General features: G+C 43.5%; 1 protein-coding gene across 2 annotated transcripts; it reads left to right on the forward strand.

The window, feature by feature from the left end:
- The first annotated feature begins 584 nt into the window (after positions 1-584).
- Positions 585-27,458, forward strand: LOC123638054 (proton-coupled amino acid transporter 2-like). Of its 2 annotated transcripts, XR_006735155.1 has the most exons (11): positions 597-872; positions 3,886-3,976; positions 4,542-4,630; positions 5,182-5,277; positions 9,006-9,090; positions 11,885-12,103; positions 13,375-13,473; positions 16,548-16,714; positions 18,721-18,890; positions 23,493-23,918; positions 27,370-27,458. XR_006735155.1 is itself a non-coding variant. In XM_045551335.1 (10 exons), the coding sequence occupies exons 1-10, from the start codon at positions 709-711 to the stop codon at positions 23,762-23,764; spliced, it is 1,452 nt and encodes a 483-aa protein (XP_045407291.1). In that variant the 5' UTR covers positions 585-708; the 3' UTR covers positions 23,765-24,269. The 2 variants fall into 2 exon arrangements, 1 of the variants encoding a protein (XP_045407291.1); XM_045551335.1 differs by lacking the exon at positions 27,370-27,458 and having other exon boundaries at positions 585-872; positions 23,493-24,269.
- Positions 27,459-27,700: the final 242 nt, after the last annotated feature.

A 27,700-nucleotide genomic window follows, 5' to 3' on the forward strand; every position in this document is an offset into this window, starting at 1 on the left:
CTCATGCCAGAGAGCCTGGCAAAAGCTAAGAAGCACTTAGAGATAAGTCAGTGATTATTCCTATTTTCCCAACTTAAGAAAGGGGAGCTTCCAGAAGGGACGCCTCGCAGCAGTTTAGGGAGCCAGAGAGCTGTGGAACCCCCACCCAAACACGGAGACACGGAGGGGGTGTGTAGCTATTTTCTTGGAGGCAGAAATAGAGTATTAGTTAAAAACCCTGACAAGGGGGGCTTTGGACCCCCTGGTGTCACTTTTTAGCTATGTGACCCCAGGCAGATTCCTTTACTTCAAGAAGCCTCAGTTTCCTCATTATTTAATTTATAGGATTCAATGAGAAAATGTAGATAAAACAAAGGAGTGCTTGTCACTTCGTAAAGTGCTTAATAATATTTGTTATTAAAAGTATCAGTATTGTAGTTGCAGTTATTACTGTTATTAAGAAAGACAGTAAGGGTGGGTGACTGGGTGACCCTGTTCCCAAATCCCTCCCTTCCCCCTGCCCCTCCCAGAGTCCTCTTCCACTGGCTTCTTCAGGCAGGAGGAGGAGCCCTCCAGGGAGGTGGGCGGGGCCTCGGGCCAGCTTGGCCAGAGCCAGTTAAGGCACGAGCCACCGAGCTGGGGTGCACACCTGTACGAGGTACCCTCCTGCTTGCCTCCTTCCAAAGTAGACCTCCTTGTCAACCTGAGCTCCCCCTTTCTGAAGCAGTCATGTCTGTGACAAAGAGTGCTGGGGCTCCCCAGGGAGCCGTTACCCTCAAACTGGACAGTATGTCGACTCCTGAAAGTGCCAGGAAGCTGCAAAACAAGGACTCTAGATTCTTGGACGGGGGCCCTTCAGAGTCGCCGGGCTTGGAGAAGACCAAGGGCATAACGTGAGTGTTGTTTTCTGCCATCCCCATTTCTGCCCTCCAGCCTGCAGCTTGCATTAGCAAAAAATCCTGAGGTGGGTGTGTCTAACCCTCAACCTATTGTGCAGATGCAGAAACTAAGGTTGCAAAAGGTGCAGTCAGAGGCTGAGTCAAGATGACAGCTTAAAGGTGCAGGCGTAGAGACTGTCAGAAAAGCCCTTTGGGACATAGTGATCCAGTCCCCAGCACGTGCAGAGGGGAAACTAAGGCCCAGTCACACCAGGCCACACGCACAGGGGCTAGAATCAAGTGCTGGTCCTAAAGTCAATATTTCCTGGCCAGTCTTGTTAATGTTGGGGAAAGAGACAGAATCCTTAACTTCTTGGAGGTGAGTCCCGAGCTTAAAACCACAGCGGCCTCACTGACAGCCAAGCATTGCCTCTTCCCTGCCTCTTTCCTGCAGTAAGCCCGGCCTTTATTTCAACTGAGAATTGCAGTGATGACACTAAAAAGCACAGCACGTGGAAGGCTCTAGCGTTCTCCATTTTCCAGGAGGCGGGAAGGGGGGTCATTCACAAGGCTTTCAAAACATGGCAAGGAGGGAAGCCAAGCTACGGGGCTCCAGCTCCCCTTCCCCAAACCTGACCGCACTACTCAGCCAGACTAGTTAGTTCATTTAGGTAGAAAGTACCGGGCATGGCAGTGAAGAGGTTCCGCCGCTTTAAGAAGACAGGTTTTGCACATTGGTGTAGCAGAAAGAGCACTGGACAGAGACAATCAGAAGGCCCGAGTTCGAGCTGTGACTCTGCTCCTTCTCTTCTCTGAGTCTCAGTTTCCTGAACACAAAATAGGGCTAAATAGGTGGCTGTGCAGATTTAAAGAGGATGCTCGTGGAAACGAGATCTGAAGGTGTGTGTCCACGGGTGTGCAGCTGGGAAGGACTGTCAGGGGCAGGCAAAGCTCCTCTCCACAGCCATCCTGCAGGACACTTGAGGGACAGGCACAGCGAGTGGCACTACATCCTGGAACAGTTGCCCCAGGACTGGTCCCGGGGGTTGCTAAGTATGAGTGGTCCTGAGGGTGGGAGGGTGAGATATCTAGGCCTTGGGGCCATCCCCTGCTGAGCAGAGACATTTCTCAATCAGAGACCTTGAGGAAACCCACTGACTCTTGTGTTCTGAACTGATGCAAGGTTTGGTGGCAAGTGCAGCTACTTAAGATTTGAAGGAATAAAGCGAGTGGGAGCTAGAGGGGACCCGTGGCTTGGAGAGAAGCCACATAACAGGCTGGGTAAGCCTGGCATCTACAGGGTCCGCTCACCTGGGTTCAAATTCCCACTTAGCTGCTTACCAGCTTGGGCAAGTGACCGAACTTCTCTGTGCCCAGTTTCTCCTCTTCGAAATGATAGTTTACTCCTCCCAGGCGATCCGAGCATAAAGCCCCCAGACACGGTGCTTGTAGGCACCCCTGCCCTGGATATGATGCCAGTCCAAGGTCACAAAGGAGTTAGGGCTGGAGCTCACATTGCCTGACTCCCAGTCCAGCACTTTGCATGACTCACCACACGATGTTTTTAAGTTGGCTGAGCGGCCCAAAGTTAAAATTCCAATTTCCTAAGTCCTTTAGTTAGAAATTTCCAAAGTGACCCATTGACCCTTTCCTAGTTGCAAAACAAGCCCATCACTGGCGGAGTAGGGTGTAGTGCCCTGTCAGCAATGTCGACACCCACGGGGAGAAAGGCATGCGAGACTCTCCGCCCCCTTTCTCCCGCGATTGTTCTCTTTAACCCTTAGCAAATCTGTGGACAGAACCTCAGGAGGCGAGAGGTTTGAGGGCTTTCTCATAAAGAGATGGGTGCTTGGGGTAGTCCTTTCAAAATATCATTACTCCTAACATTCACAGAGGCTCAGCAAAGGTGAGCGTGTGGCCCGAGACGACACAGCCAGTTTACGTAGTAGCCTTGGGTTTTAGTCCCTGGTTTGTCCAAACCCGGAGACCAGGATCCTTCCCGGATACCTCTGCTACTTTTCAGAATAAGGCTTCTAGTTGAAAGGCTCTTGTGGAGAACGTCCAAGGTTTCTAAAATTGTACGTGTAAACCCAGTACTCACCTTGATTTCACCTGGTCCAGGTACAGAGAGGTGTAGAAATAGGTTTGTTTTGTAATCCACCAACAGAGAATGTCCCTCCCTGGAAATTTTTCCTCTGATGATTTAGACCTTGTCCTCTGAACCAACCTTCACATCTGTCTTAAAGAAAGGGTCTGAGTTTTTGTTTTTGTCTGGGGCAAGGGAGGCATGTTGTTCCCCAGCCTTGATGCCCTTGGCTGAAAAGGACAAAAACCAAAAAATTTCTGGAGCCCAATCCCCAAATGACTGTGTCCCACCAGACCCCATCTAGGGGCCCAAGTCATCTCACCTATTTATTCAGAAATCTTGATGATTTCTTGTTTCTGCCTGCCCTTTTCCCTTTTCTCTGAGTTCGATCCTATCTGACTACTAGTTTTATGACCTTAAGCTAATCGTTACCCCCCTCTGAGCCTCAGTTTCCCCAGTTATAAAACAGAGTTGTTCCTTTTCTCATTCTGTCTGGGTTTACCTCCAGGAGACAGTTCAGCAGAAGGAGGGGTGAAGAATAGGGTTGCTGACACAGCTCTGAGTTCAAATCTTGGTGCCCCAATATATCCTGGACAAGTCATTAAAAAAATCTCTGTGCCTCAGTTTCTTCACCTGCAAGATGATAATAGTGTCTACTTCGTAGCCTTGACAAAAGGATTAAATGAGATAACACATGTACTTAGCATAGTGTCTCGTATAGTGAGTGTTATAATGGCATATACCGAGTGTTAGCTGCTAAAACCAGGGTAATTCCAGGCAAACCTGGATGACTGGTTAGTCTGTAGAGGACCCAGATGTGCCAGGCAAGGACCCAGGGACTGAGAGATGGCCAGGAGCGCCCGAGCCAGCTTGCCTCGGTGCCGGCATGCTCCTCCCCTCCACACCCCCTCCCCAGCCTCACGTCTCCTTCCTCTCCTTTAGATTGTTCGAGACCTTGGTTCACCTGTTGAAAGGCAACATGGGCACAGGGATCCTGGGACTGCCCCTGGCCGTGAAGAACGCCGGCATCCTGGTAAGAAGGGCTGCCGCGGGTGGGGCCACTCTGACCGGGGGCAGAAGGGAGGTGGGAGGAGAGGCGTTAATGGTTTTTAGCAGCCTGCAATGAGCAGTCTTTCCAGAAGGCAGCTTGGTCCAGACTTGCAGTCTAGACATCCAGCCTGGGCTAGAGCTCTGGCTCTGCCACAGACTTTAGTGGCCTTGGCAAGTCATCGGTCCACTCTCTGGGCCTCAGTTTCCTCCCTTGTAGAGGAAACTATGACCAGTTTTCCAATTATGCTCTGTAGAGACCTAGGTCACCTTGGGGAAGGCTTAGAGCCCAGCTAGGACACGTGTGGTCAGGATTCTGGGTCCCCTACTCGCACCACTGTACCTCATTGTAATTGTTTTCTGTGCTTTATTGGACTAATACTTGACATCATATTTGACCAATAGCTGTTGCTATTATAAAGGAGCTTGCAAATCGGTTCTCTAGAAAGTTATTTGAGTCCATAATGAAATCTGCACTACCAAATTCCTCCTCACAGTGTTCTTCATAAATCCCTTCTCCTCTCTCCTCCCTCGCCCTGCCCACCCCCCAGGTGGGATCACTCAGCCTGCTGCTGATGGGCTTCATCGCCGGCCACTGCATGCTCATCCTGGTCAGGTGTGCCCAGCACTTGTGCCACAGGTGAGGAAAACAGCATCCTTGTGTCAATTCCTTTGGTACATGGTTCTCAGGGACATCTCAAAGCATCCTACACATAGCAAGAGTTTACTTCTTAATTTTCTCCAATAAGGCCAAGAAAGTGAGAAGAGCATGTAGGGATAGGGAGCTCAGGTGAGACTGCTGTGTGGCTCCTTAGGTGATTTCAACCAGGCCATACTACTTACGTGCTTGGTCATCTGTAAATTGGGCATAAACAATCCATGCCCAACCCCGCCTCAGAGCCTTGTCGTGGGGATCCAATGGGATAGTGGCTGTGAAAACTACTGCACCCACGCAAGTTGCGTGTGATTACTACTGCTATGTAGTAACCACCTCACTTAACAGGTAAGGAAAACATGCCACCAAGGAATTGCTGCCAGGTGTCAAAGCCTGAATGAGAACTTACATCTCTGTCCCAGTGTTCTTTCCACTCTCTAGCTGTGTCCTGCCTTGCTCAGCATCTCTTGACTTTTGAGCATGTGATCTTAGGTTAAACGCTCTCTTGGCAACAGTCTACGCACTCTCTCCTGCAGGCTTAACAAGCCCTTTTTGGACTATGGGGATACGGTGATGCACGGACTAGAAGCCAGCCCCAGCACCTGGCTCCAGAACCACGCCCACTGGGGAAGGTAACTTGACCTTGCTTTGTCCGCAGCGGGGTGGGATACAGGAGAAGAAGATGCTGCTGTCAGCGATGCCTTCTTCCCTGGCAACACAGCTCATGTGGCTCAGAATGTCAGACGTTCCACATGGAAGGGGTTCATTGGCAACATCCCTGATCTAGCCCCACTCCTACTATTCCTCCAGTGACAGGGTGCTCATCCCTTTGCTGTGGGGCTTTAATATTATCCACCCTTTTATTTAACCACATTTATCCAGTTGCTGCTATGTGCCAGGCCTTGGAAATACCATGGGGAAAAAGACAAATAGCAAGAACCTATAGTCCAGTGGGAAAGACAGACGTTAAATAGCTTAGGACACAGTTATTTAATAACCACGGGGATAGGTACGATGAAGGAGAGAAGCTTGCCACGGAGCAGGTAAGGAGAAGTGTGTTGGCTGCTGGGAGAAGGGGACTTCTAGATGGAACAGATGAGATGAGTCCTGAAGGAAGGAGTCCTGAAGAATGAGGAATTACCTGGTGACAGCAGACAGGGGCCTGGAGGGCCTTCCAGGGAGGAGGAAGAGCAGGTGTGGATGCCCCGAAGCAAGAAGGTATATGTGGCAGTTTCAAGGTACAGAAAGACCAGGTAGCTTGAGGGCAGAGAGTAAGGGAGGAGGAACTGAAGGAGCCAGGTGCCCTGTGGAGTTGTACATTTTAGACTCTCTTAAAGGTTTTGTTCTTTTCATAAAGGAAGCCATTGGAGGGTTTTAGTCCGGCAAGTCATCATATTTGCATTATTTTAAGATCTGTCTGTCTTCTGCAAGGAGAATAGATTTTACGGGAGCAGTAGCAGACAGAATCAGATCCACCAGGAGTCTGTTGACAACATCCAGACAGGTGACAATGGTGGCTGTGACCAAGCTGGTGGCAGTGGGGATGAAGAAAAGCTGACTTGGTTTTATGAATGGGATCTTGGGATCAAGAAAAGGAAAGAGTCAAGGTTGACTCAGCTTTCTGATGACTTCTATTTTGGACAAGCTGGGTGTCCAAGAGACATTCAAGTGGAGATGTCAAGTGGGTGTGTATAGGTTTGGACCTAACTTCATGCAGGAGAGCCAGAGTGGAAGTCATCAGCCACTAAGCCATGGGCAGAAGAAGTCTCTTAGGGAGAGGGTATAGAGTGAGAAGAAAAGAGAGGAAACGACCAAGACTTTCAGGACTGTTTGTTGAGCTGAATGAAGTCTTCTTCCCTGAAAATCCCACCTTTTATCTCTGAGAGATGACACAGAACGAGTCAATACCCTTTGTCCTCTGGTACTGGGGACTAAATCTACTCCTTTGTCTTAATTTTCAGATCTTTCCCCACCCTGTCTGCCTCCCCTTTTTGAGCACCATCTATATTGTCAAAGTCTCTCTTGAATTGTGGTATCCCAAACCCCTGCAGTACTTGCTGTGTGCCCCTGACCACAGGAAGTAGTCTACATGGCATCGTGGGTCTGGCCCCAACCTTAGCCCAAAGCCCATACTCAATAAAGTCAGCCTGGGAGCAGACTCAGAAGGCTATGAGACAATGACCAGAATTTTCCCAGTTTTGTGACCCAAGAGGAAACTTGCCTGCCATAGCCCCTCAAATCCTTCTTCTCATAGTTGGGCAGATAAAGAAACTGCTCCTACTCCATTTAGGGACCTTGTTCCACTAATTATCACCTGTCCTATAATTGGAACTCCTTGACTACAGGCTCTTCCTCTCAGCCTTTAATGTGTCCACCTATCTACATGTTAAAAATAATAAGTAAATAAAGCTTCCTGGACTTTACACCACTGTAGCCACCATCCTATCTTACATTCAATGTATGTTATTCACCCAGTATCTACTGAATACTTACAATGTATCAGGACGTGCTTAGGCAACGGGTCTACAATGATGAACAAGATGGGCACCATCAAAACTGGAGCCTGCACTCTAGCTTCATGAAGGAACAGACTACCCTCTGTCCTTATGTCCCCTTCACCTCTTTCACAGGTCACCAGGCTTTACTGTCCTTATAATTCTACTTAAATTCTCTCTACCAATGTCCTAAGAGACCTCCTTGTTGCACCTTCCTTACTCCAGAGAACCTCTCAGCAGCAGTGGGTACAATTGACCATTCTCTTCTTCAAACGTTCTCTCCCCACTTGGCTTCTATTAAACCTCTTTTCCCCTAGTTTCCCTCCAACCTTTCTGGCCGTTCCTTTGCATTGATTCTGGCCGTTCCTTCATTTTTTCTATTAAATATTGGTGTTTAGAACATTGCTTTCTCCTCTCCTCGCTGTGCACACTCTCCAACACCGATCTGCCTTCTCAAGGCTTTATGCATTACCAACTCAACAGTTCCAGACCCTAATGTACAGTTGTCTCCTGGATGTCTCCTGTAGGAACCTCAAGTTCAACAATTCAGGTACTGAATGTGTCATTTCTTTCCCTCCTCCTAAAGTTGTTCCTCCTTCTGAGTTTCCCGGTTCATTTTGTCGTCTAAGCCAAAAGCTATAAATCACCTTAGATCATTTCATTTTCCTTTCCCTCCAAATGTGATCACCAAGTTCTATAAGTTCTAGGTCCCTGGTATCTCTTAAAATGTTTTAATGCTCTCATGCTAAGGACTGCGTCTTTGTCCAGGATGCTGCCATCTTTTGCCTCCATTACTGAAACAATCTCCCATCCATTCTCCCGCCCTCAGTCTTGCCCCTGCCATGGACTCTGCACACGGCAGCTGGACAAATCTGCCTGCTCCCTCTGCTGAGATGCTCTTTTCTTACTTCTTCTTCCCCTCCTCTTCCACACTTCCTCCTTCTTCCTCTTTTTCTTCTCAGTCTCTCTTTCTTCTTTTTCCCAAAGGACTCTCACTCATGTATTAGTTTTTCTAGGAAGGCTCTCTGCCCATAATTTGGATAAAATGTCCTTTACCAAGGCCCTAATGCTGTATTATAATAATTTTTGTCCATCTCACCCTCTAGTCTACAAACCACTAGAGGAAGGGACCATGTGTCAGTTGTCTGTGTATCCTCAGTCCCTAACAGAGTAGTTGGCACATGGTAGAAAATAAATATTTAACATTAATGACAGGCTGAGCATGGTGGCTCATGCCTGTAATCCTAGCACTCTGGGAGGCTGATGCGGGAGGATCGCTTGAGGTCAGGAGTTCGAGACCAGCCTGAGCAAGAGCTCTACTAAAAACAGAAAGAAATTAGCTGGACAACTAAAAATATATAGAAAAAATGAGCCGGGCATGGTGGCGCATGCCTGTGGTCCTAGCTACTTGGGAGGCTAAGGCAGGAGGATCCCCTGAGCCCATGAGTTTGAGGTTGCTGTGAGCTAGGCTGATGCCATGGCACTCACTCTAGCCTGGGCAAGAAAGTGAGACACTGTCTCAAAAAAAAAAAATAAAAAAAACGTTAATGACAGCTAAGTAAAAACATGGTGTCCTACATTAATTAATATCGATTATAAAGAATTCTGCAGAGCCAGGTGTGGGGGAAGGATCCTGACCATGAAGAATTTTACCACTTGCTGAGCCGAGTATCTGAGGGTAGTTGAAAACCATTGATTAAAAAGAACTATTGTAACCTTACTTCTTTGCCCCATCGTTGATTGTGGTGGGTCACCAACCCCTGAGGACAGAGGGCAGAATGGCAAGAAATGGAACCGACAAGTTGGCTTCTTTTATAACAAGTTTTCTTTCTCTCTCTCTTTCTCTCTCCCCTCCCTTCTTCTAGGCGTATCGTGAGCTTCTTCCTTATTGTCACCCAGCTGGGCTTCTGCTGTGTGTATATTGTGTTTCTGGCCGACAATTTAAAACAGGTAGAGTGTTCTAGAGAATATGGGAGGGAAAAAGACGTGGACAAGAAGGCTCCTCTGCTAGTTGTTTGTTTAACAGGTTGCTTCTTCTCTCTGAGTTCTCAGTTAACCAACAAAAGCAGTTAAACTAGATGTTATCAAAGTGGCCTTCCTCTGTTCCCGTATTTGCAGATTTCTGTGTGGTTGCTTTTGCCACGATACCCTTTGTCCCATATCTTGGACTTGTCCTCAAGGTTAGTCTCTAAAATCCTAAACTAGAAAGGTACTTGGATTTTTTCAATCTTCCTGCCTTGGAGTTTAATCATACTTAATGTTTCTAAAATTGATACGACTGTTTTGTCATGATTCCAGACCTTCCTTGGGTCATCTCTTTCTACCTGCAGCTACTTATCTGTGGCTTAACGGTTGTCGTCCCCAGGAAGCCTTGCTGATCTGAACTTGACGTTATTTTGCAGCAATTTGAGCAAAATAATATGGTTAATAACAGAGGCCTTCCTTAAACAATAAGCTTTCAAAAGAAAATTATTTTTAGGGCTGTTTTTCTGCTTATAGCAGTGATACCAGAAAGTCAGAAATATAAAAAAGTTAGAAAGAAAAACATAGTAAGAATTCAGAGTTAGCTTCTATCATGTCAGGTACAGTGCTGAGCATTTTACATGCTTTCCCTCACTTAGTATCTTCATGACCTTATCAGAGAAGGTACTGTGATTATTCCTATTTTGCAGATGAAAAAACTGAGGTTATAAACTCTATAATGTACACATGGTCACAGAACCAAAGTTAAAAACCCAGGCCTGTGTGACACCAGAGCTCAAGTTCTTAAATACTATCCTGTATTTCTTCTCCAAACAAAACAAAATAAAATAAAATTACTCTCAATCCAAATATTCATGGTTATAATTTAATGTAACATTAACTAGTTAGCATTTTGCAATGTCCTTATATTTTATAATGTAATTTTTAATAGTTTCATAATATTCCATCATGTAGACCATAACTTAATCGATCTTCTATCACTGGGTATTTCTTTTGGTTTCCTTTGTTTGCCCACTCTAATCGGTTGCAGTGGCACACAAGTCTTTGTGCGCTCCTTTATTTTCTTAGTGTATGTTTCTTAAAGTAAAATTACTCAGTCAAAGAGTTTGTTTTGAAGGCTCTTAAAACACATTGCAGACTTATACGTACCATCTGCATTTATTTTTCATCTGTACTTACTATCAAACAAGCACTGTCTCAAAGTGTTTATAGGCTAAAACCCAAAAAGTTAAATACCAACATGGTATGTTGGTGCCAGATCAGGATGCCATTAAACACCCTGAGGTCAGGGGCGCTAATTGTGAACTACATGGCAGAGATCACCGGAGAGGGAAGGCTTCCTCCAAGGGGGTGCACCTGAGGGGGTACTGAAGGGCAGGTTGGAGGGAAAATGGTGGCAGCCAAGGTAGGGGAAGGGACAAGTGAAAACCCAGAGGCCATAGGAGAGGAAGAGCGTTGAAGGTTGGATAGGGCCATTTATGAAGGGCCTTGAGTGCCCGGCTAATGTTCCCGGTATTTTTCCTACTGTAGTGAGGAATCAAAAAAACAAAACTGAATGTTTCATTTATGTATCTATGGTATGTTGTTAAGTGAAAAAGGGATTTTAAAATAAAATGATGTATACTGTGATTGCAGTCTTATAAAATAAAAAGGATGCATATGATACATATAATTAGGGATATTGTGTAGAAAATATATAGATGAATATATTCCAAGGTGTTACCATGGCTATCCATGGATACTGAGATTATCAATACTTTTACCTTTTCTTCCTGCTTAACTTTAGTTTCTAATTGTTCTGCAGAGGATTGTATTGCTTGCATAATAAGACCGTATCAGTTAAGTCATACAGATTTTGAATGGAGGGTGATCACCCACCCCTGACTTTGCAAGAGAAGTGTTTATATTGTGTTTGTGTTATCACAATGGTTGGGGATGCTAATGGCTTTCATTGCATGGAGTCCAGGGATACTAAATGTTCTCTGATGAATGATCCAATCCATACAAGGAAGAGTTTTCTCACTCGAAATGCCAGTATTGGTCCAATTATAAAAACAGTAAGTGTGTGGATTAATTAAGAAACAGTAAGTGATGCGGGGTTTTGGTTATAAGCAAAAGAAACAGATCTGGGGAAATTTAAGAAGAAAATAAGTTCAGTGAGAGGATATTAGCTAACTTACAAAATTTTAAAATAGGTTCTCAGTATAGAACAAGAACCTGGGTTGCTAGGAGGAGCTAGACAGCAGAACAAAGGAGCAGTCTCATCAGGGATCTACTATCAGAATTAATTTTTACCCTTTCCTAGTTTGGTCCCTGTGTCCCTTTGCTTTGGATTTGGATTCCGATTCCTGGAAGAGACACTGAATGCCCTAGCTTGAGTCGAAAGCCAGTCCTTCAGCTCTGCCATGTGACTGTGATTGACAGTCCTCCAAGGCTGCATTCAGTGGCCAGAGAGAATCCGCCAAAAATAAATCAATATCAGGAGGAATGGATGCTAGGTTGCCAAAAGCCAACAAATAGCCGCTCTGAATCCAGTTATTATTTTTTATTAAAGCTATTTGTGCAGTCTCTTTTGAGGAAGTATGGGGTAGAGTGTTTAGAATAAGAAGTTCTAAATTCATCCGACCTCACTATGAGACTTGGCACCGTGGGGCACTCCAGCTGTTTGTGAGGGAATTTGATGATGGGCGAGGCACTGAGCCAACCATGCGGTCAGAAGCTTTATCATCTCCTCCTCTGGCCTTCCCCATTCCTTCCTCAGGTAGCAGAAGCCATCAATAGCACAACCAACAACTGCCACAACAACGAGACGATCATTCCGACTCCCACCATGGACTCGCGACTCTACATGCTCTCTTTGCTGCCCTTCCTGGTGCTGCTGGTCTTTTTCCGGAACCTCAGGGTCATGACCATCTTCTCCATGTTGGCCAACATCAGCATGCTGGTCAGCCTGGTCATCATTGCCCAGTACATCGCCCAGGTGGGTGCACACCACACACCTGGCTCCTCGAGCGGGCGGGGCCTTCTTATCCACAATAGAGCAGGTGCCAACCCTCACTCTTCAGCCTAGTACTCACCTTCTGTAGCATTTCTCCCACAAAGATGTCTTTATGCGATCTCATTCTTCTGGATATCTCCTTGTTCATGCTATTTTTCCAAACACCTATTTTTATGTTAAATTCTGGCTTTAAAAAAAATATGCTTTGCAAAGAAAATATCGTAATTGGTGAACTATCGACCATTCCTATAACGATTGGCTAGCAGCAAAAGACAGATGAATCAGGTTCTTGTATTACAGCTAAAACTTATTGAATTGCCCATAGCCTATAATTCCAGGCACCCTAAGTTACTCCTAGGAAAGGCAAGAGAAAAAAAACCCTAATATTTAGTCACAGAAGTATAAATAGAGAGTCTCAAAAACCATAAGAAAATCTAATATGATGTTAGTACAATTTCTTTGAGGTTGAATTAGGGATATTGATTTTCCCTTAATTTCCTAATTCCTTATCCTTTCTAATTTTTCTTTTCAACATTACATAGAAATTTAAACCCTAGAAATCCCTGAGCATACCCAATAACTTTCAGATATTTTTCTCTTTGAGAAGCCACAAGAGAAAAAAAAGTTATATTGTTTATGAAACTTAGTAAAAATAATAAATTAGTCAAATATTTTAGAATAACTACGGCTCAGCCTTTTATTCCTTAGGAGGTATCGGTGAATTCTACAAAATCGAATTCCTAATGGGATCACTAATTCTGATTCATTTTTGGACTATTCCAGAGGTCACCCAATTAGAAAAATTGTTCTGTAATTATTTTCCCCTTCTTCCACACACTTTCCCCTCTTCAATTTATAACTCATGAAAGAAGAAAAGGAGACTTTCATATTTAACTAATTACTTTGGACTCCCTAGAATATTACTGTGACTACAGTCTATTTAAAGGTGTTCTTAGGCACGTTAGGTCGGCACTAATCCGTGGTGTGTTAGATTTTCTTTTGGAGGTTTTATAAATCAAACTCCCTCCATAAGATAACTGATCACTCAGTACCCTGCGTTTCCATCCTCTGATTCTTTGGTATTATGCAGTGCTAAAATCAACTTTGATCGTGGCCTATTTCCTTTTGATGTTTTCTAAACTTGTTGATACTCAATTTAAAAAATTCAGCTTTCCTCTCAGAGGACCCCTCTCTTGAAGGAGCTCAAATGTTCTTTGAAAGTGACTGTCTTATTGCACTTCTCTCTCCCATAGGGCATTCCAGACCCCAGCCAGTTGCCACTTGTAGCAAGCTGGAAGACCTACCCTCTCTTCTTTGGAACCGCCATTTTTTCATTTGAAAGCATTGGCGTGGTAAGGTTTGAATTGGGGTGGCCTTTTTCTGGTGCTGAAAAGGAGCTGTGAGCTCTGGGCTTCTGTGTCCTCCTGGCCATTGTGTTGGGCCTGCTGGAAAATGCACAAGGGAGAAAGTAACCTCTGGCCTCACTTGGGTCCGTCGTCACCAGCAAGAGAAAAATAGATTACAACAGAGAAGCCGTCAGGAGACAGTTTTAGTTTTGTCCCAATACATCTGTTAAACATTCATCCTCCTATCAACATGAGTTTTCTAATCTTTTAAAATCAAGACTAATGGTGGTATACAATTTAAATTCAAGGATTTGATTAAACATAAACGAGTTTTAAATGGGAAAGTACTGTGTGTTTACAATAGATTATTCTATAGTCTCTACTTCCACATTTGAGGAAGGGTAGTGCTGTCTATCTTTTTTTATTTGTTTTGTTTGTTTGTTTGTTTGTTTTGTTTTTGAGACAGAGTCTCACTCTTTTGCCTGGGCTAGAGTGCCGTGGCGTCAGCCTAGCTCACAGCAACCTCAGACTCCTGGGCTTAAGCAGTCCTTCTGCCTCTCGAATAGCTGGGACTACAGGCATGTGCCACTATGCCTGGCTAATTTTTTTCTATATATGTTTTTAGCTGTCCAAATCATTTCTTTCTATTTTTAGTAGAGACAGGGTCTTGCTCTTGCTCACGCTGGTCTCGAACTCCTGAGCTCAAACGATCCGCCCGCCTCGGCCTCCCAGAGTGCTAGGATTACAGGCATGAGCCACCGCGCCTGGCCTATCTTTTTTAAAATATAAAATACTTTAAAATTACATACAGAAAAATCTACTTTTTTGTGTACATTCCTATAAGTTTTGAGAAATGCAGAGAGTTATAATTACACCACTGTCAGGATGCGGAACAATTCCCTGACCACAAAACTCCCTCATGCTGCTCCTCCGTAGTCAACTCCTCCCCCTACCACTAACCCCTGGCAACAACCTTCTGTTCTCTGCCTCTGCTGTTTTCTCTTTTCCAGAATGTCCTGTAAGTGAGATTATATAGTATGTAACTTTCGGAGACCAGTTTCTTCCACTTGGCCTAGTGAACTTTAGCTTTACCCATGTTGTTGCATGTGCCAATAACGTGTTGCTTTCTGTTGCAGAACTTCCACTGTCTGGGCAGTACCACAGTTTATCAACTCACCTGTTGAAGAACATGTGGGTTGTTTCTATTTCTTGGCAATTATTAATAATCCTGTTGTAAGCATTTGTGTACAGGTTTTTGTATGAATGTTAAGTGTTCATTTCTCTAGGAGTAGGATTGGTAGGTCACATATTCATGTATCTTTAACTTTATGACAAATTGCCAGTTTTCAAAATGGCTGTAGCATTTTGCATTCCCACCAGAATGTGTGAATGTTCCCGTTGTTCTGCCTTTGCTAGCACTTGTACGTATCGTCAGTATTTGTTAATATTTCAGCCATTCTAATGGGTGTAGTGGTATTTGATTGTGATTTAATTCCCATTTTACTAATGACCAATGATTCTGAGCATCCTTTTGTGTGCTCATTTGGCATCTGTATGTCCTCTTTGGTGAAATGTCTGTTCAAATCTTTTGCAACTTTTTAAAAAACTGAGTTATTGTTTTCTTTTTGTTGACTCTTAAGAGTTATTTATGTATTCCCAATGTAAATCTTTTATTGGATATGTAATTTCCAAATATTTTCTTCAGTCTCTAGCTTGTCTTTTTATTCTCTTAACAGCATCTTTTATAGAGCAAAAGCTTTTAATCTTTATAAAATCAAATTTATCAAATTTGTTTTATAGATCCTGATTTGGGTGTTATATTTTAAAATACTTTGCCTAACCCAAAGTCACAAAGATATTGTTTTATATTTTCTTCTAAATGTGTTGCAGTTTTAATTGTACATTTAGATCTATGGTTCAGTCTGAGTTAATTTTTATTTAAGGTTTTTATAGGTTGAAGTTTATTTTTTTAATAAGATGCCCAATTGTTCCATCATCATTTGTTGAAAAGACTGTCCATTTTCTACTGAATTGCCTTTTCATCTTTGTATAAAGTTCATTGGCATATGTGTATGTGTCAATTTCTGGACTTCCTATAATGATTCATTGATCAATGTGTCTATCTTTTCACTAATATCAAGCTGTCTTGATAACAGAAGCTTTATCTTAAAACCATGTAGTATAAATGCTCCAACTATCTTTTAATTAATATTTGTATGATATATCTTTTTCCTTCCTCTTAATTCTTTTACTGAGATAAAATTCACATAACATAAAACTCATCATTTTAAAGTATGCAATTCAATGGCTTTTAGAACATTAACAATATTGTGCAATTATCACTACTAATTCCAGAATATTTCCATCACCTCAAAAAGAGCCCCTAACCTATTAGCAGTCACTTTTTTTTTTTTTTTTTTTTGAGACAGAGTCTCACTCTATTGCTCTGAGTAGAGTGCCACGGTGTCAGCCTATCTCACAGCAACATCAAACTCCTGGGCTCAAGCAATCCTCCTGCCTCAACCTTCTGAGTAGCTGGGACTACAGGCTTATACCACCACATCAGGCTAATTTTTCTATTTTCTGTAGAGACAGGGTCTTGCTCTTGCTCAGGCTAGTCTTGAACTCCTGACCTCAAGCAATCCTCTCACCTCAGCCTCCCAGAGTGTTAGGATTACAGGTGTGAGCCACCGCACCTGGCCAAGCAGTCACTTTCTAATTCTCCCATTCTCCCAGCCCCTGGCAACCACTAACATGATGTCTGTCTCTATGGATTTGCCCATTCTGCACATTTCATGATGTGGCATGTGTTAAAATTTCCTTCTTTTTTAAGGCTGAATAATATTCCATTGCATGGATACACCACATTTTTTAATCCATTTTCAGTTGATGGACGCTTCAGTTGCTTCCACTTTTTGGCTACTATGAATAATGCTATGATGAACATGCATGTACAAATAAGGTCTTCAAGTTCCTGCGTCCAGTTCTTTGGGGTAGACACCAGAAGTAGGATGCCTCCCATCTTTATATTAATGATTCTCTTTCTCCTCCTTTCTCCTTACACTGTAATATTTCTACAGGTTCTGCCACTGGAAAACAAGATGGAGGATGCCCGCCACTTCCCAGTCATCCTGTCTTTGGGAATATCCATCATCACTCTCCTGTACACGAGCATCGGGGCTCTGGGCTACCTGCGATTTGGAGACGACATCAAGGCCAGCATAACCCTTAACATGCCCAACTGCTGGTACCTCCATGGGCCCTCGGGGGTGGGAACTCAGGGATGGGTGGAACATGCACTGGGAATCCAAGGTCTAGAGAGCCTACCATGGGGAGAAGCGGAGTTGTCATTGGAACCATGGTCTCCAGATTCTCTGTCCAGGGGCTCCTCCTTCAACAACAGCCTCCCAAACTGAGTTAGGCCTTGACATCTGAGTGTGAAGAGGACATGATTTAAGGAGAGAGGGCAGAAGTGAGAGTCCTTGGTCACCTAAGGAGAGAAGGGACGGGCACTGGGAGAGGGCAAGAGGCAGAACACTCAGGGGCAGCCACACTTCCAATTACATTTACTAAGGCTTGTGACCGAGTCTTACATGCCACAGCCAATGGTGTACATCCGCCAAGTCAGAGTAGCTAGGATGAAAAAGTGTGAAACAAAAACCAATTTTGGAAAACCACTGGAATCTGTAAAAATCATATGTTCCAATATACTCAATTCATGCAGCAGCTGCCAGAGACGTCACAGTGCCATATTTAAACAGACACATGAACCCACATTGCATCATGCAGCATTGTCTCCCACTGTGGGCATGTCGTGCATGACAGGATGCTTCTGTCTTTTTTAAGCAGACAGTCACTTGGAGGCCTAATTTGCCTTTTTCTCCCAAGATGATAAATGCCATTCATCAAAAATTTTCTGCATGCCAATTATAAGCACATGCCAGTCTAGACCCAGGCAGGTGTGGATGGTGCTGGCATGAGTAGCCTATTGGAGCTTCCACTACCTCCACCAGCTTGTGATCCAGTGGGAACTGGGGGGTGGATAGACAGTGTATGTACACAAGCTGGAACACAGAACAGAAAAAGAGGCCTTAGGGATTTCCGAGGAAAGAAGCACATCAGAAGGGGATAACAGGGAAACTCGTTGTCCAGCAAAACAACTCTGTCCAAACAAGGACAGCTATGGCACACCTGGGTCCAAGGCCCAGCTACACCACCTGCTAGCTTATGGTTGCAGATGATTCACTTCACCTCTCTGAGCCTTAGTTTCCTCATTTATAAAGCAGAGTTGTGGGGATTGAGTTGAGCCAAAAACATTTGCCGTGTGGTATCTGCTCAAAAAGAAGGGAATTAAAAAAAAATTAATAGGGTTTGGACAGATGGAAACGGAATAAAGAGGATATTCCCAGAAGTGAGATTGGTACAAACAAGAAACACAGAAATGTGGAAGTTAGCCTTTTTTAGGAAATGAGCTAAACACACGCGCGTGCACACACGCATACACTTATTAAACACGGCAGATGCATCTACCACGTTAGTGGACTAAAGAAAACTAGTCGTATCTTGATAGGTCAAAGAAAACCTTGATAGAACTCAACATCCGCTGACACCTCACACACTCTCTGCCCCTAGTTTGAGGCCTGCAAGTGACTTTGTTTCTCCTTTTATTCCACCCCCGACCACCGCCCCGGGCCTCCACACAATCCTATTTATAAACTGTATCTGCCCCCAAGGATCTGGGGTTCTGCAATTCTCTCAACCAACTAGAAGCATCTGTTGAGGGTCTGTTATGTACCAAGAGCTTTGCGGGATCCACAGAATTCCTAAGGACTGACAGAGCTCACAAAGGACTAGGCTCTTTTAGATCCAGGGCTTTTGGTCTTAAGACACTTATCATCTGTGTCTGCCTAGGCAAAGTATCTGACCTGAGCCCCTCTTTCCTAAAATCTAAAATTGAGCATTGGGTGACAGTGGTTTGTCAAGGTGCTGTATACACCCATGCTCAAGATTCTTTTCATTTCATGTAGAGGTGACCCTTCCTACTGTTTCCATTGAATCCATAATGCTTCGCTCTGTTTTTACCGCATGCTGTGGTGTGACTCCCTCTTGACTCTTAGAAGGTCCCGTTCCATCATTTTCGGACGGGGAAACAGAGGCCCGAGGGACTGTGCCAAGGTCAGAGGCTGATGTTCCCAGGAGACCGGTGTCCAAGCACAGTGGCCCTACAGAGCAGTGCTCTGGCTTTTCTTCCAGGCTCTACCAGTCCGTCAAGCTCCTCTACGTCATTGGCATCCTGTGCACCTATGCCCTGCAGTTCTACGTCCCCGCAGAGATCATCATCCCCTTCGCCGTCTCCCAGGTGCCAAAGCGCTGGGCGTTGCCTCTGGACCTGTCCATCCGCTTCGTCCTGGTCTGCCTGACATGTGAGTCAAAGGCAGAGCACAGTGTCCCTGCTGATCTTTCCCTGGGGGCGTCAGGAATCAGCCAGATGGCAGAGGATAATCACGACAACTAGCATTTACTGAGCACTTACTATATTTCTGGGGACATTCTAAAGCTTTACAAGAATTAACTCATTTAAACCTTACGGACAACTCCATTCTTACATGTACGTAATTAGACAGATTTATTGGTGTCCAGCCTAAGGGTGACCCAGCTTATCGAACAATAATCATAACAAGAACTGACATGTATTGAACACTTTGTGCCAGGCACTGTGCTAAGCTCTTTCCAGTCCACATTGCATAGTATTTTATTCCATCATCATGAGAATTCTCCAGAGCTGGGACTATGATAAACCCTACTTTACAAAAGAGGAAACTGAGGCAGTGAGTGATAAATAATTGGCCAGGAAGTGTCAGTGGTGGCATGTGAACCCAGGTCATCTAAGTCCAGAGCCAGTGTCCTTATCTACCTCCAGGAGAGGCATTGGAATTGGGCAGCCAGGCCATGAGCCAGGCTCATGCCTATGATTCCAGCACTTTGGGAGGCTGAGGTGAGAAGATCGCTTGTGGCCATGAGTTCAAGACCAGCCTGGGCAACATGGCAAGACCCTGTCTCTATAAAAAAAAAAAAAGGAAAGGAAAGAAAGGAAGGAAGGAAGGAAGGAAGGAAGGAAGGAAGGAAGGAAGGAAGGAAGGAAGGAAGGAAGGAAGGAAGGAGAAAGAAAGAAAGAAAGAAAGAAAGAAAGAAAGAAAGAAAGAAAGAAAGAAAGAAAGAAAGAAAGAAAAGAAAGAAAGAAAGAAAGAAAGAAAGGAAAGAAAGAAAGAGAAAGAAAGAAAGAAAGAAAGAAAGAAAGAAAGAAAGAAAGAAAGAAAGAAAGAAAGAAAGAAAGAAAGAAAGAAAGAAAGAAAGAAAAGAAAGAAAAAGAAAGAAAGGAAGAAAGGAAGAAAGGAAGAAAGGAAGAAAGAAAGAAAGAAAGAAAGAAAGAAAGAAAGAAAGAAAGAAAGAAAGAAAGAAAGAAAGAAAGAAAGAGAAAGGAAGGAAGAAAGAAAAGAAAGAAGGAAAAGAAAAGAAAGGAAAAGAAATGGGCAACCAGTGAGTCTAATATGGCAGCAGGTATTGTTTGACCCTCACAGTGTTATATACATTTGGGCCAACATTAAAAATGTGGGCAAGGCCGGGCGCGGTGGCTCACGCCTGTAATCCTAGCACTCTGGGAGGCCGAGGCGGGTGGATCGTTTGAGCTCAGGAGTTCGAGACCAGCCTGAGCAAGAGCGAGATCCCGTCTCTACGAAAAATAGAAAGAAATTATCTGGCCAACTAAAATATATATAGAAAAAATTAGCCAGGCATGGTGGCACATGCCTGTAGTCCCAGCTACTCGGGAGGCTGAGGCAGTAGGATCGCTTAAGCCCAGGAGTTTGAGGTTGCTGTGAGCAAGGCTGATGCCACGGCACTCACTCTAGCCTGGGCAACAAAGCAAGACTCTGTCTCAAAAAAAAAAAAAAAAAAAAAATGTGGGCAATCTCCCATACAAATCCAGATTTCTAATTTTGGGGGTAGAGGAAATAAAATGATTTGACAAGCCTAGGGTCACATTCTCCATCAGCGACAATCAGCAAGAGCTCCTCGGCCCCTGGATGGTCTGTGCTCACCTGTTGGGCGAGGCCGGCCCCACTCACCCCTTCTCAGCCTTCCCCTGTGCCCAGACCCCATGACCAGGAGTGCCCTTGTCTGCAGTATTTCACCAGACGCCAAAGGGGATGTCAGAGACTCCTGCATTAAGCGTGAGGTGGCCCAGCTCTCCTTAAGACTTCCTTTGACTGTCACTACTAAAGTTTCTTCTTTGTTAAGGCTGAATAGTATTCCACTGTATGCATATACCACATTTTCTTTATCCAATTCATCTGTCCATGGACATTTAGGAGATTTTTTTTTTTTTGTATCTTTTTGGTATGACAAAGCCTTTACTTTTAAATGAATATCAGTACATCAAGTAATAACATGTAACAAGTTCTTGAATTCTATCATCTAGTAATTTTGATTAAGAGAAACTAAAAGCAGCCCAAAAACAATCACACTAGTATTTACTGTCCTAACCATTAACATAAATGGACTGTGTTAAGGCTGGCTGCTCCTTCACACAGATTACAAATAATTACTTATTCTCTTTCCATAGATACAGCCCCTGACCATCAAGAAATGTTAGGGGGAAAAAATTATTTAATCCCTTTCTTTCTTCAAAGAACTATTTTTTTCTTTTTACTAGATCTAAGAAAGAAAAAGCCAACCTTGATATCTATGTTACTTGAGCTAAAGGCATAGGAAAACAGGCAATGTATACTCATTAAGTTTCTAAGAAATAGGAAGTGAAAAGATGAAATCTTTAGATAAGTTCTAAGTCTGTACAAGGAAGCTAGATGCGCTACTCTCCAAAAAGTGAAAGGACCTACTACATAATACACAGAAATAATTTAATGCCTTTTCATAAAAATGGAACTGGAGCTTTGCTAAAGCTACATATTCCATCTAAAATTGCATCTAAAATAGCAAGCCGTGGAAAGAGGGCTTCTTTCTCCTCCCTTATCCATTTGTGTGGTAGTGTTCATGGATTTCTGGCCAGATGTCCCAGACCGAGGCCAGGAGGTTGTCCAAGATTTCACCCCTGTTGCACCAGACGTGGGTGCAGGACGGTCCTCTCCTGCTGGGTCTCCTCTGCTTCAGCGCTGCGGCTGCCCTGGCCTCGACCTCCTTCTCCCTCTGCGGGCGGCACGTTCAACTTCAGCCCGGCTTCCCTGGCCTGCTGCAGCCTCTGGGTCTTTGCTCCCAGCCTCGGACACCTTCTCCAGTGCCCACCGCTGTCCTCCCCTGCTGCTGACGAGCCACGGAGATTCTTGACTCTCACTGTACTAGACCAGCCCCTTGCACTTATTAGACACTGATTTTTTTCTCTCAAGGTGATTCATTCTCAGTTTGACCTTGGTACCAGGACCCAGAGAATCTTAGAGATTCTAGAGAAATCAAAGAATTTGCCCCAAAGTATGAGGGTAGCAAACCCTGAAGCCTAAAACTACAACTTCTTCAAACATTGCCTCAATTAGTACTTATGAGTAAATAACTTACAGTGCTTCATTCGCATGGATTAACATATTCAGAACTTTAATGCCATATGCTGTATGAATACTTAAAAGGGTAGGTGGCATTTATCCCCATGCTGACAAAGGGTTGGACGCTTGGCCAGAGCCACACAAGAAAAAGCCAGATTTCTGCCTTCCAGACCCGTTTTCTTTCTGTTACACCACATTCCCTTTCCAAAGGAAGCCTAGTCAAACCTTCTGGGATTTCTTGGTGACCAGGAACATTTTCCATCAAATAAAATTAAAAATATAAAAGCCTAGGCCTGTAAAACATCCTGCTGAAAAAATATAATTTTGAAATCTTTAGTTTTTCGTGTTTCTTTGTTGGGTGTTTTCTGACATGTATGTAAAACCTGGAGAAGACACTTCTTTAATGAGACCGTGGGTCTCGTTCCCACTGAAGATGCCTTTGTGCTATAAATGATTTTACATCCTAATTGTCTGCAAGCAAGAGGTTCTTGTACTCATGTTAATTATTTATTAAAATATTAAGTCTACAAAGGCAGGGTTTTAAAAAAATATATTTTGTCTGGTTTTATACATTGATATATCCCAAACAGCTTGCACAGTTTCCAGCAATGTTATTCAGTATTAAGTAAAAGCTTAAGTGTTATTGACTATGCAGGGATCTAAAACGTACCTCAGTAGCATAAAGATTATCTTAAGTTAAAAACACTTGAATAAAAAGCAGCTGCAGAAAAAAGCTTTACCTAACCTTCTTTTGCTGACATAACTAGGGCCACTGGAAAAATAATATCCGCCATAAATCCCTTCTCTGGGGAGGTTTAGAGCCAGAGAGGAGACTAACCGCTATCACTGGAATGACTAATTGCTTAATAAACTTTATCTGAAATGGATATATCTTCCATTTGTTCTTCTATAGAAGCCCTTCCTCCTCCTCCCTTTCCTCTTATTCAGTGGGTATCTTTGGCTGTTCTGGAAGCCAATTTATCTGTAGTCTCTAGAGCTTGTAAATAAACTTTGTCTTTTCTTCTGTTAATCTTGTCTATTCTCAGTTAAATTCACAGGCCCCCAACCACTGACCCTAAGTTGGTAAAGGAAACATTTTTCCTCCCAACAATATGAACATATATATATATTTGAGAAATAATTGGAAAGAGACAGGGTTTCTTCTCATTTGTTTTTGAGACAGGGTCCCTTTATGTTGCCCAGGCTGGCCTTAAACTTCTGGGCTCAAGGGATCCTCCTGCTTGAGCCTCCCAAGTAGCTGGGACTGTAGAAATTTGCTACCACACCCAGCAGAACTTTTAATGTGTAACCTCTAGGGAGTGTGATCAGGGGTACTAGAGGACTTTCAACTTTTACTTTCTATAACTTAATTTCTGAGAAACACTGCTTTCTTTGTTTAAGAAGATTTTAAGGACAAACTTTGATGGCTTGGTTAAGCCTGTGATTCTCCATCTGTCCTCTCTCATCCCCCTGCAGGCATCTTGGCCATCCTCGTCCCCCGCCTCGACCTGGTCCTGTCCCTCGTGGGCTCCGTGAGCAGCAGCGCCCTGGCCCTCATCATCCCGCCCCTCCTGGAGATCTCCACCTTCTACTCAGAGGGCATGAGCCCCCTCACCATCCTCAAGGACGCGCTGATCAGCATCGTGGGCTTCGTGGGCTTCGTGGCGGGGACCTACCAGGCCCTCCATGAACTGATTGAGTCAGAAGACTCTCTCCCCTTTTCTAACTCCACCACTTTTGTTCAGTGAGCCTGGTACTGCTTCTTGCCCGCCAGCACCTGACTTATAATGACATGGATCTCTTTCACGTGCATTATCTTTATAATGCATCTTTACTTTGCCTTTTCTCTGGGCCAACTGACGGCGAAACAAGGAAGGACTCACCAGCTACAAAGTCTAACTGGTAATTTTAAATATATATGTATACACACACACACATTTTGGTTTATTCCTTTTTCTTTCCATCTCTAACTTTGCACTAATTTGAGAACTCTCCCATGGAAGCTCTAGAGTCTTGCCAACTTTTTGGTAATCAACACAGTGAATTTCACATCTAAAGTGGAGCCATACAAAAAGAAGCCACCAGGGGGTCCTACAGGGCAGCAACTAGCGGAAGGAGGTGCAGCCAGCTGAGGCTGCTCATGCTTTGGCAAAGGGTTTCACCTTTCCTGCCTGCTTCTCTGATTTTTTGTTTGTTTGTTTCTAACAGCATGAAGTTGATTTTATTGAGCTTTCCAGGTAATCACACTGCAAATAATATTCCTTCTTTCTTTCCAAATTTTATGCCTCATTTTCTTTAGTGTTAATGACGTAGTGGCACCAAACATCTTTTTCTAATTTCACACTTCGCTGAAGCTGCTTTTAATGTTTCACTGTTAACTCTGATGCTGACTCTGAGATCACCTTCTTTCTCCTCCTCAGATCAGGTTAAGGAAGGTTTCTTGTATTTTTATAATGCTAAGAGTCTTCCCTGAAAAGTTGGCTTGTATCATGAAATTCTATTAATGCTTTTTACCAGAAGCTGTCATTGACCGGTTTTTTCCTCCCACCTTAAATGTTGTCTATGGCAATGGATTTGCTTCTGTTGAATCATTTTTGGATTCCTAGGGAAAGCTCCACAGTGTACTCTTTAATACGTTGTCAGGTTCTCTTTGATGTTGTTTTAAGATGCTTGTATTTGTATTTAATTTGGTCATAGTTTTTGTGTATGCTCTGTCAGATTTTGGTATCAGAATCAGGACCATTTTATAGAAAAAAAATAGTGAAGGCTTTCTTTTCTCTCTATACCCTGGGAGAGTGTAAATAGCATCAGGCCCCATGGTAAGGTGGCAGGGGTCCCTGATTCACCAGATGGCCTCCAGAACCCCCCTGCTCATTTCATAGCTGATTTCTTATTTGTAAAGAGCCTACTGAGTTTCAAATTTTTAGAAGTTTGTAATCCACTGGCCACATTTTTTTTCTCTTGAGGTGATTCATTCTCAGTTTGACCTTGGTACCAGGAACCACTCAGAATCTTAGAGATTCTAGAGAAATCAAAGAATTTGCCCACGTTTTCTTTATCCAATTCATCTGTCCATGGACATTTAGGAGATTTTTTTTTTTTTTGGTTTGACAAAGTCTTTACTTTTAAATGAATATCAGTACATCGAATAATAACATGTAACAAGTCCTTGAATTCTATCATCTTGTAATTTTGATTAAGAGAAAGTAAAAGCAGCCCAAAAACAATCACACTAGTATTCACTGTCCTAACCATTAAGAGAAATGCACTGTGTTAAGGCTGGCTGCTCCTTCACACAGATTGCAAATAACTACTTATTCCCTTTTCATAGGTACAGCCCCTGACCATCAAGAAATGTTACGGGGAAAAAATTATTTAATCCCTTTCTTTCTTCAAAGAACCATTTTTTTCTTTCTATTAGATCTAAGAAAGAAAAAGCCAACCTTGATATCTATGTTGCTTGAGCTAAAGGCATAGGAAAACAGGCAATGTATACTCATTAAATTTCTAAGAAATAGGAAGTGAAAAGATGAAATCTTTAGATAAGTTCTAAGTCTGTACAAGGAAGCTAGATGCGCTACTCTCCAAAAAGTGAAAGGACCTACTACATAATACACAGAAATAATTTAATGCCTTTTCATAAAAATGGAACTGGAGCTTTGCTAAAGCTACATATTCCATCTAAAATTGCATCTAAAATAGCAAGCCGTGGAAAGAGGGCTTCTTTCTCCTCCCTTATCCATTTGTGTGGTAGTGTTCATGGATTTCTGGCCAGATGTTCCAGACCGAGGCCAGGAGGTTGTCCAAGATTTCACCCCTGTTGCACCAGACGTGGGCGCAGGACAGTCCTCTCCTGCTGGGTCTCCTCTGCTTCAGCGCTGCAGCTGCCCTGGCCTCGACCTCCTTCTCCCTCTGCGGGCGGCACGTTCAACTTCAGCCCGGCTTCCCTGGCCTGCTGCAGCCTCTGGGTCTTTGCTCCCAGCCTCGGACACCTTCTCCAGTGCCCACCGCTGTCCTCCCCTGCTGCTGACAAGCCACGGAGATTCTTCACTCTCACTGTACTAGACCAGCCCCTTGCACTTATTAGACACTGATTTTTTTTTTTTTTTCTGTCTTAACGTTTTGACCACCACTGTTCAAAGGCCTCTTTGGGGCCCTTCAATGAAGAGTTTGATGCACAAATATCTGGGTCCTGAATCCATCTGCCACAACACGCTTGCTCTTCAGCAGGTTATTTCGTATCTCTGAGCCTGTTTCCATATCTGAAAATGGAGACAATGACAGTATGTACCTCACAGGGTCATCGTAAGAGTTAAATGCGATAACCCCATGCAAAATTCTTAACAAATGCTCAATGAAGGAGGGGAGAAAGGATCTTCTATGATCCTTGATTCAACAGCAAGCTCCAAAAGTTAAAGAAGTAGTAAGTTAAATGAGGAGCAAAGTGTGTGAATAAAAAAACCAGTACCAAACAACTTAAAAAAAATTTAATATCACCATCACGTAAACACAATGTTAACATTCAGTAGTCTTTAGTGTTGCTGACGATTACTGACCAGTCTCCTTAGCTTACTTTTTGTTTTTTGTTTCTCCTGCCTGTCTTTGAAAGAACCTAGCTTGCTTTCATTGGTTGTATCAATGTTGCTAAACCCACCAGTTAGAGTTCCCCTCGGGAAACCTGCTTGGGTGGGTATCGCCCTGGACCCCTCTAAAGGCTTTAGTCCCATAGACTTCCCACCTTGCTCCCCACCAGCTGGATGAGCACACATGTCCCAGATGGCCCCCCATGTCCCGTTAGCCCTGCAAGCCGTGCTGCCCTCCCCTCTCTGGGATCTGTAAGTAGTAAACGCTGCTTCTGTTATTTCATGGGTTTTGTCACACAGCCTGCTCTGTGTCTTCCCTGACAGACACAACGCTCCAACCTGACTCTCCTCCTGGCCAAGGGAGAATGAGTTAACAACCACAATAATAACACTTCCTGGAAGCTCACCAGATGCTGTGCACATGTGAATTTTCTCAATCTTCCCAACATCCTCTAACATTTTTAACAATGTTAAAAAAAATTGCACAAAATGACCGTGTGTTATTATTGTTGTTGTTGTTGCTAACTCATTCTCCAAATGGCTAACTAGTTTTCGCACCACTAGTTATTGAATAATCTATCCTTTTCTCAAAATTGCACAGAATGACCATGTTAATGTTATTATTGTTGTTGTTGCTAACTCATTCTCCAAATTGGCTAACTAGTTTTCCCAGCACTAGTTATTGAATAATCTATGCTTTTCTCATTTTATTTGAGAGGTTCTTGTGATTTCTTTCTTTCTAATTTGGTCTTTCCTTGCCCCTTTTACAGGTGAGGAAAATAAGACACAAGTGATTTGGCTAAACCACACAGGTAGTAATGGCAGAGCCAGGATTTTATTAAGAATTAAAATTTAAATATTAAAAGACAAAAAAAGAGTGGAGAGTTCTTAGAACTAAGAGCCCTCCCCATTTTTATCCTTATAGGGTAACTTCCAGGGGTTGCCATGACAATTGTAAACTGTCATGGTGCTGATGGGTGTGATTTTTACTATGTTAATGTATGTTAATGGAGACAAGGTCACCTTGGGACCTGAGCTCCTAGTTTCTGCGCATGCTCCTGGCCTAGAACAGTCCCTAACTTCAAGTTCCTGCTGTTGTGG

The sequence above is a fragment of the Lemur catta genome, chromosome 5, assembly GCF_020740605.2.
Source record: "Lemur catta isolate mLemCat1 chromosome 5, mLemCat1.pri, whole genome shotgun sequence".
NCBI lineage: Eukaryota > Metazoa > Chordata > Mammalia > Primates > Lemuridae > Lemur > Lemur catta.